This window comes from Syngnathus typhle, linkage group LG20 (genome assembly GCF_033458585.1).
Source record: "Syngnathus typhle isolate RoL2023-S1 ecotype Sweden linkage group LG20, RoL_Styp_1.0, whole genome shotgun sequence".
NCBI lineage: Eukaryota > Metazoa > Chordata > Actinopteri > Syngnathiformes > Syngnathidae > Syngnathus > Syngnathus typhle.
The window spans coordinates 3,891,243-3,900,847 of NC_083757.1; the positions used below are offsets into that span (position 1 = coordinate 3,891,243).

Consider the following 9,605-nt stretch of genomic DNA (forward strand, 5'->3'; position numbering starts at 1 on the left):
TGGCCTACATCTTTAACTGGACGCAAGCAGAAATCAGAGCACAACTGATTTGGACTTTAAAAAACAATCTAGAAACTTAGGGGATATTTATGCAAATAGTCATGTGTGATTAGGAAAATGTTCAGCAAGATATAGGTCAAGGAGGTACAGTGGTAGCAGATTGCTCATTATGTGCCAAACCAAGCAAAATTCTCCAAGTGTGTTTTCCAGTGGCAACAGGCCGACCATCTGCTCCTCTTTTATTCATTCATTATCATCTCGGCTTTGTGTTTGTGTGCGTGTGTGTAAGCATACATCACAACAGACACTTGGCCTGACCAAGTGTACATACAACGTCACCAATGTTGTTGTCCGAAGCCAACAGTTGCGTGCTTCGATCACGTGACGCCGCTCGCTCGCCATTGGCCGGGCCGTGCGGCTAAAAACGCTTGGCGCAATCCCGGGGCTCGAGAGTTTCGTGTGACGGTGGGAAGAGTGGTCACTGGATATAAGCGAGGGGAAGACAGAAGAGCAACTGAGGTCAGAGGAAACATTGGAGGGGATGACCTAACCAAAGAAAGGATGCTCCAACAGCTAAATGAATGTGCACAAGTAAGTGTTATTTATTTTAATGTTTTTATTTATTTAAAATAAGTCATTTATTGTATTTATTTAAATGTATTTAATATATTTTTATTTATTTAAAATGATTCATTAATTTTTTTATTTAAATTTATTTTAGTGTATTTATTTAAATGTATTTATTTTATTTATTGGAATAGTCTATGTTGATTTTGATTTTAACATTTTTTTTTTTTGTATCCAACTTTCGTTTTCCAGATCGTAAGCTTTAATCAACAAACCTAAGACTGAAGGACTCAAACCAAAGCTTTCACTTTCCTCAATACCAAAGCCAAAAGAAGCTGGTCCGTCACCTCCAGTGTATTTCGCCAAAATGAAGGAGGAAAGCACACAAAGTGATATGAGCACTTGGAGAGAAATTGACTTTGCTCTCAATTGTACCTACATTGTACCGGATCAAGTGTCGAACCCAAGTTTCAACCTGCCAAAGGCGATGACTACCATTCCACGCAACCTTTCGTTTGAATACAACAAGGATGAGGTAAGAGCAGTTTTGGATTGTGCAAAACAACGTACGATGGAACAAAAAAAATATACAAAGCTTTACTTTCTCTTTCAAAACAGAATACACCCTTCATACCAACACACACAAACAAACCCAGACACTATGACGTTAGAAATCCTGCCAGTTGATCATATCACACCTTGTTTGCTTTCTTTACAATCAAACACACCCTTCTTCACCTCCCTCAGATTATTCCACTCAGGTGATTCATGCACTTTGCGATAACACTTCAGTCAGCTGACCGGAAAAAAAAAAAATTGAGGGCAAATACTTTTTCTACAGTCGTTATCAATAGTTTGCTAACTTATCTTTGTGTCATCCTTTTTGTGCCTGCTCCAAAACTTCCGTTCTTTTATCTACCAACTTCGATGATTATCACATCATAGGTATTTTCCATCATATGCGATTGTCTTATTTTTAAATCTCCCTTTTGCCAACATGTCTCTTTGTTTTTCAATCAAGAATGACAATAAGAAAGAAGTCAAACGTGCTTGAAGTCATGTGCTCTAAGCAAACTGGCTCAAATCCAAAGGTAGTTTCCCTTTCCTGAAGTACAGCTTCTTTATCGTCGCTGTCGTCAAGGTGAAACTGTTTTTCTACTGACTCCTTCCGTGATTATAAAATAGTCTTGTGCGAGTTGGTGACCATACGTGGATGACTTCAGAGTAAGTCACGGAGAAATTCACATGTCAAGGCTTTGAAAACTTATCTCAGCATTACGCATATTGAAAGTGGAAGGGGATTGGATTCAAAGAATTTGAGCTATTTTAAAACTTTCGATCAGATTTGGAATTGGGACTTTGGAAATACTAGACAAAAAAATTGTGAACCTAAAGTTGTGTTAGTTGGGAAATGGTCACAATTGCTTTTTGGTGTTTGATGAGATTGAGGTCCCGGGACAAAAATTGGCTTCTCCCAAATAGTGCTTGCAAATTTATTTAAGAATAGATTAAGCAATCAAGGATATGATTTTGACAAACAAATAAAAATTGCCAAACAAAAGTTTGATATGTGCCTTCAAACACGTGGCAGATGGCACATGAGCAGTAAGTGCCAGTTAGGTGTGGGGGGTGGGGGGGGGCAGTTTTTTGCGGAGCGTGCAGAGGGGGTGGGCATGGTGGCTGTGCGTGGGTGGGGTGGGGGCGATTTAGGTTAAAACCAGATGATTAACTTTCGTTGGGAACAGGCTGACCAGCCAGGCATCAGGCCTAGACCTGGCAGGCATACAATTTCCAATTCTGTCCAAAAAAAGATGAGGGGGGGATAGCGTGGGGTATCTGCTGCCTTTATTGGGTTCTTCTGCACACGACGCGACCCCCACCCGCTTTCCCCCCGCCTTCCTCGCAACAACCTGAGCGGTTGAGCAGCGGCGGCAAAGCGCTTGGTTATCCACGCAACGCCGGCTTAGCACAATACGCCCTGTCACACCAGTTCAGCACATCTAAGAATCACCTCACGTGAATATGCACTGCCACACACACACACTGGCGTAATTAAAAATTTAAAAAAATACACACACTTTGAAGCACTGCTCTTTAATGACATGATAAACAACCATACAGAGATTTAGGTCATGTTGTTGTTTTTAATAGTTGACCTTTTCATAAGGTGCTTTGGTAATCCTTTTGAAGGGGTCGTTCCTCAAGGGCAGAAAGAGGGAGAGTGTGTTTACTTTCGGGGTTAGTGGATTGGCTTGGGGGCAGGGTCAATTTAAAGATGGAACACAAAGCTCCTCAAGACATCCAGATTGTAGCCTGGTGTGTGTGATTGGGGGTGGATTGCAGAAATAAAATATCATATAATAAATATAATATAAGATAGCCTCAGCCTAAAATAAAAAATATTAGAAATAATGAATAATGATAATAATAATAAGAATAAACAAAACAAAACAAATAATATTAATAAATAGATCAAATTAAAAGTAATCTTGTATAAATTCAAAATAGAAAATTGCACTGCACTGCACACAATGAAGACGAAGAATTCTTTGAATCCCTCAAAACAAAAAGTTGTTTATTCTTCTTTTGATTCAGGTGAAAATATTTTTGCAAGTCAAACAAAGTGCAAGTCACATACATAGAGAAGCAGGTTAAACCGCATCTTGGCTCGTTTCGCCGCGTTTAAAATGGACAGCAGGTCAGGGATCAGTAGGTGAAAGAAAGTAAACTATAATTCCAGTCAGTAGGTGAAGTCATTAGTGAAGGGAAGTAGGCCACCTTGGAGCTTTAAACTTCTTTTCTGAGCTGTCTGGGTCAGTGTGAAGAAGCAACCAACATTACGCTGTACAATTTATAATTAAGATGATTTGTCATTGCATCTCGAAGAACAAAAAATCATTTTTATTGTTTTCTAGTGAGACGCATAAAATAAAGGATCATTGTAGTACACAATTGTGTATTATAAATATACTTGGGATCTGTTTTGAAGGTGAGCGGTGTGTTCAGCAAAGAGTACATTCCTCAGGGGACTCGATTTGGTCCTCTGCAAGGAGACATCTACACCAAAGACAACGTCCCCAAACAGGCCAACAGAAAATACTTCTGGAGGGTAAGTTTTGATTCAGCTGACCTTCCTTGGGCTTTTTTTTTTTTTTTTTTGACACACACAAACTCAAAATGGTCATCACATCTTTACTGGAACTTACAGCGTCACTCAGAAAATATAGTTTCTCCCAAGTGAATTCCCATTCTTTTTCCCGTGAATGGTATTTCCCATCCGGCTTTATTTCCTGTAACCTTGTGAGCAGAAGTGGGAAGTCACGCTCATGAACTCAATTACATTTCTGAGTTCAGTCAAGTACATACGTGTACAATCGGGCTGGAGGCCAGCTGTTTTTTTTTTTTTTCTTGCAAAGAGAAGTGGAACTATTTATGACTACCGGTACTGTCAATGACGAGAGTGAAAGGGAGAGAGAGCGTGACACAGCAAAGTGGAGCCCGCCTCCAAGCTACAAATAGAATGACAGCTCAAGCACAAATACACAGGATTGACAGAACACACACCACACACTGAGGCCCGCCCGCACTTGAGGAACGATCAGCACATTAGAACAGAAGAAGACTGAGGACACTTTACCGTACATGGCAGGCTTGAATGTTTGTATTTTTTCTCCCTTTATAAATGTCTTTATTCGCCAATTCAGCTATATATTAAGTATGAAAAATAAAAACAAATGCATTTTCTTTTCGGGCTTGTTGCAGATTTATAGCAACGGGCAACTTCAGAACTTCGTCGATGGCTACGACGTCCATAGGAGCAACTGGATGCGTTACGTCAACCCGGCACGATGTCTGAGCGAGCAGAACCTGGTGGCTTGCCAGAACGGTCGAGACATCTACTTCTACACCATTCGGCCGGTGGAACCCAAACAGGAGCTGCTCGTGTGGTACAGCCAAGAGTTTGCCCAGAGGTTATGCAGTCAGCAGGAGAATAACAAACACAGTGAGTGCAAAAAAAAATCTATAAATATTTAAAAAAAAAAACATTAAAAGACAACAAATCAAGATTTGCTTCTATCATATTTAGTATTGTGACGGCCTGATATCGATCTTGGACGTGAAATAAGAATGATGGATGTTTAAAGTCCTTCAGTGAGTCATTTTTAAAAAGCTATTAAGCAAACACAACAGCATTATATCCTCATTCAGAGTGATTGTTCATTGCTCCAAAGTTGAATGACTCACAGTGACTAATAGTACTGTAATGTAATGTAATTACATTGTTAAAAATCTAAAAGCACTCACACGAGTTTCATTCCAAGGTCTGTACTTGTGCAACATTTGTCATGACTTTTATGAACTATTTTAGCTTCAAGGTGAAATCCAAACGCTGGCAAAGCATTAGGCACATTCCAACTTGTTAGACAAAAAGAAGAATACTGACGGAAGTTAAAAAAAACAAAAAAACATGCTGACACATTGTGTGATCGATTCGCTAATTGTTGTTCCGGCGGGGCAGACGTGACATGACACATGGATACTCATTTAACCACCAAGCGATACACTTGAATTGACAAACGGAAACCAAAACTGCATGGTTTTATAGGCTATGAGTCAAACCTAATCGTTTACCATCACTGGGAGCGGGATACGTGGGTGGATGAGATGTCATCATATATGAAATTCAAGTCCTTGCTCTATATCAACTTAGCAAAATAATTTCTCTGTTGCAGAAAACATGAATGTTGCCGACGAGCAAGAAAACGCCAAACAGCCAATATGGCCCAAGGAGAAGACAAAGGAAGAAGTGAAAGAGGAGAGACATGATGAAGAAGTAGATGTGGAGATGTTGGGGAGAGACACTCCTCCAGATACTCCCGATGACCAAATCATGGATTTCAGCAAAAAGATTGAGAAACAGGAAAAGATGGACAGGGACCAGGAGGAGTTCATTCCATCCCCTCAGCCTGAACAAATCCACAGAGTGAATCCTGCTTATTTACCCGATCACTTCTCGGCACTATCATCTGACCAACGAAATTTACCCCTTCACCTCCACGGCCTCTACGGCCACAGGGAAGGTCTGGTGTCATCTCACCCGCTTTACCCTCAATCCAGACCCCTCCAGCCGCCCTACCAGCTCCTTCCTCCCTTCACCTCGCACTATCCTCGCCTCCTCCTTCCTTCATACTCCCCTCCGTTCCCCGGAATGCTGCCTTCTAGAGGATCTCTCCGGTATGGCAGCTATCTCGGCACGGATGGCATCCCGTACCCTCCCCTCAGCACCCCTAATCTCCTCTCAATGTCCATGCCATACTCTTCATCCCCACAAGGCGGTTTGAAAGAGCTAACCCCTAATGTGTCCCCACCGAGAGGCGCCCCGGCGACCCCTGACCTCTCTCCTGTTCCCAAGCCGACAAGCCAATTTCCCTCACCCGGACATACTTCCTCTAGTTACGAGGAAGCAATGAACCTAACGGTGGAGATTACCAAAGGCAACTCGGGGTCACGCAATCGTCCCGGGCACAAATCCTTGCCCTATCCTCTGACGAAACAGAATGGGAAGATCAAGTATGAATGTAATATCTGCGCAAAGACTTTCGGACAGCTGTCGAATCTCAAGGTAGGGACTTCGGCATCCGCCATTTTGCACTCGTACGAAAGGGCTGTGGTTGAATTGTTTTTGTCACCGTAGGTCCACCTCCGAGTACACAGCGGCGAGAGACCTTTCCAGTGCAACTTATGTAAAAAGAGTTTCACTCAACTGGCTCATCTACAGAAGCACCACCTCGTCCATACAGGAGAAAAGCCGCACGAGTGTCAGGTATGTTTAAATTAGAGTCATAAATAAACGGGTTATAGAACTCTTGCGCAACGTGTCATCCGGTAGTTGTCTTTTCCGATAACCGGATCTTCTAAAATCTAATCTTCTAGCATATGTGAGAAAGTTGAAAGTGCTGTCAAACAGAACTGATTATAGAATTCCCGCGGTAAAGAACAGGACGTCAACATTGCGTAATTCCACATTGTGCCCCAAAATAATCCCGACATCAATCTGTCGCAACCGTCACCGGATCCCTTTTGAGAAATCTTGTTTCATATTTTCCAGGTGTGTCAAAAGCGTTTCAGTAGCACCAGCAACTTGAAAACTCACCTTCGACTTCATTCTGGGGAAAAACCTTACCAGTGCAAACTGTGCAACACCAAATTCACTCAATACATCCACCTCAAGCTGCATCGTCGTCTCCACAGCAGTCGTGATCGACCTTACCACTGCCAGATGTGTTCCCAGGCCTTCTTCCACCATTTCTCCCTTCGCATCCACCAACGCAGCTGCTGCCCAGCCAACTCGGGTTCACCCGTCAACGTTCACATGAAAGAAATGCTCGAGGGCTTCGACGCTAGCCAAGAATCCGACACTCTCACGGAAACGGCGTCGGCGTCACAGGTGGAGGAGGCGGTGGAGAGATGGTTAGCTCGTACCTTGGAAGGTGAGGGTAAGGAGGACCAGAAAGAAGCCACCTTTTTGTTGAAAGCGCTGACTCTGGCTGTTAACGCACCAATCAGCCAATCAGCAGCCCCGGTTTCCCAGCACAGTTCTCTGGCGGCCTATCAGGAAAGAGCAAGCGTGGTCCATCTTCACAAAAGTTCCACGGTCAAGTTGGAGGCTCAGTGAGATACAACCAAACAAAGGAGCAAAGGAGATTTCAAGATGGACTAAATAGAGAAAGAAATGTCGCCAAAAGTAGCCTCTGTTTTGACTGAAGAGATGAAATATAGCTTTTTTTTTCTTTTTTTTTTAAAATGTGAGCACCACCAAAATAAGAGCATTCCAAAGACTGGACGTGATGTTTGATTAGACAAATTGTGCTTCCTCCCAATGAATACTACAAACTGTGAAGTCAATTGTTTTTACTCAGGTAGTTTTATTTTGGTGTGTTAACTTATTATGTTTTCACCTGTTTTGATTAGAGATGCTTATTTATTTAGCTTTATTGTTGTTTATTTGATGGTAGACATTGAAACGACTCAGGAATATTAACAATTATCATTTTAGTTGATTTTTGCTTGCTTTACTTTGTGTTTCGTGTGCATAAATTATTTTACAATTTGCTAATTTATTTATTTATAATAAAAAAAAGGGTCAAATCTGGTATGTTTAATTTACATTTGCCAAAATATTGTTGTAAAATTGCTTTTGCTTGATTATAGATGTGAAAGTTCATTTTATTTCTATGCTTTCAGTTCTTATTGAGGACTGTCGCTGTAGTTTTGCACTGGATTACATTTTTTGCAAGTGTTCCTACGTCTCAATCCAAATAGAATACTTTTTTTTTGGGTTTTTTTGTACGAGGTTTGACCCTGTAGTTTATTTTTTTAACAGGTTTGAGATTGTAAGAATTTTTACGTGAGAGACTATTTTGATGATACTTTTATACGACGTAGCGTAATAAAGATTGTTTCAACACTATATGTACATACATTGAGCGTGTGAACAGATTTCTTTCCCGTGAGTCAAAGGTTTTATCAACAAATTTGCTCTTTCCAGTAATCCTTTGCAATAGTTTTTTGTTTCGGTTTGCATGTGGTGTCCTGTCTTTGACCAAAAATATATATATATATTTCCTCTTCCCCTGCGTGGTAGAAACCACATCAGTAACGCCAACGTACGAGCCCAAGTAAAATCTTCTCAAGAATTCTTATTTGTGCTGCCATACAGCAACATTCACGGGATTTTTTTTTTTTTTGCTGAGTTGTCAAAACCTAGTCATGTGGACGTGATATACGTCGCGTGAATTATGTGGTTAAACAAATAATGAACAGCTGAAAAAAAAGTCAGAGACTGATAAAACAATGTGGCAATCCATAAATGTGGATATAACTTAAAATAGGATGAATTAATATAACCAATGTTTTGGAAGTACTGTGGAATGAATCATTTCTAATGGTGCTAAAAAAAAAAATGTCCACACCAAGTGATGGACTGTATCACACTAAATATATATATTTTTTGGGCCTGTATGCTTTGAGGAAGTTGCCTGGGTGCATTATAAAATACCTCACCAACAGAAGAACATAAACAAGAAAAAAAAATTAAAAATACATGTGAGTAGACAAAAATCTCATGGTTTTAAAAGAGCTTTTATGAATTTTAACACGTAATAATACATCTTGAAATTTGCATTTACGAGCATTGTCTATGATGCCTGATGACATCAATGTCACTAAGAATGAAACCATTCTTGACAAAAACTAATTGGCCAATTTGGGACGTTTCAGAGCGTCATGGACGTGACAGGAGTTTTACGAGACCTGTTTGAACACATTACGTGTGTGTGCTGGCTTTGTCGGAAGTAATCTCTTCTTAGCAATGATGACAAGGCTTGGGTGATTCAGTATACATTGGGGAGGGGAAGAAAAATGAAAGAAGGGCAAAGATGGTTTAGTTCCAGTAATTTCACAATCATTTCCTCACTCACGTGGACAGCTTTACTGTCCCAGACGAGTTTTGATGAAGGTCACGTGCACCTTGGAGAAGCAGCCAAGCGTTCAGAACCACCCAAAAATTGAGGCGCAATATATTTATTTTCAGTTTGTGCCCATTGTATGGCAAACCTTTTTTGTTTGGAGCCAATTAAAACCATCATTCATCAAAAGCGAAAGCAGGGTTGGTCAGTTTTCGCATTACAAAAATATATTTTTTTGTATTTTATTCCTGTTTTGATACTAAATACATAAATGAATTGTCTCTTGTATTGGAGCAAAAAAAATTAATAATCAAAATAATTAAAGGGGATGTAAAGTTAAAAATATATATATACACTACCGTTCAAACGTTTGGGGTCACAAAATTGTTTGGGTGACCCCAAACCTTTGAAGGGTAGTGTATATATTTATTTAGATAATTATTTATAGATTATATATATAATCTTCTGTGTAAAAATCTTATAATATATATGTATACTTATATTCATAGATTATATATAATCTTATACAAATATAAGATATAATTTATAATATTTTATTCATAATATTTT

The 9,605-nt window shown here is 40.0% G+C and overlaps 1 protein-coding gene across 2 annotated transcripts; it reads left to right on the plus strand.

Annotated features, from left to right (window-relative positions):
* Nucleotides 1-843: 843 nt before the first annotated feature.
* On the plus strand, nt 844-8,050 carry prdm1b (PR domain containing 1b, with ZNF domain). Of its 2 annotated transcripts, XM_061267650.1 has the most exons (6): nt 844-1,102; nt 3,557-3,676; nt 4,330-4,570; nt 5,301-6,190; nt 6,263-6,391; nt 6,677-8,050. In XM_061267650.1, exons 1-6 carry the CDS (start codon nt 935-937, stop codon nt 7,241-7,243), a joined length of 2,115 nt encoding a protein of 704 aa, XP_061123634.1. In that variant the 5' UTR covers nt 844-934; the 3' UTR covers nt 7,244-8,050. The 2 variants fall into 2 exon arrangements, with proteins under 2 accessions (XP_061123634.1, XP_061123633.1); XM_061267649.1 differs by lacking the exons at nt 844-1,102; nt 3,557-3,676 and adding an exon at nt 4,068-4,224.
* The last annotated feature ends 1,555 nt before the right edge of the window (nt 8,051-9,605 follow it).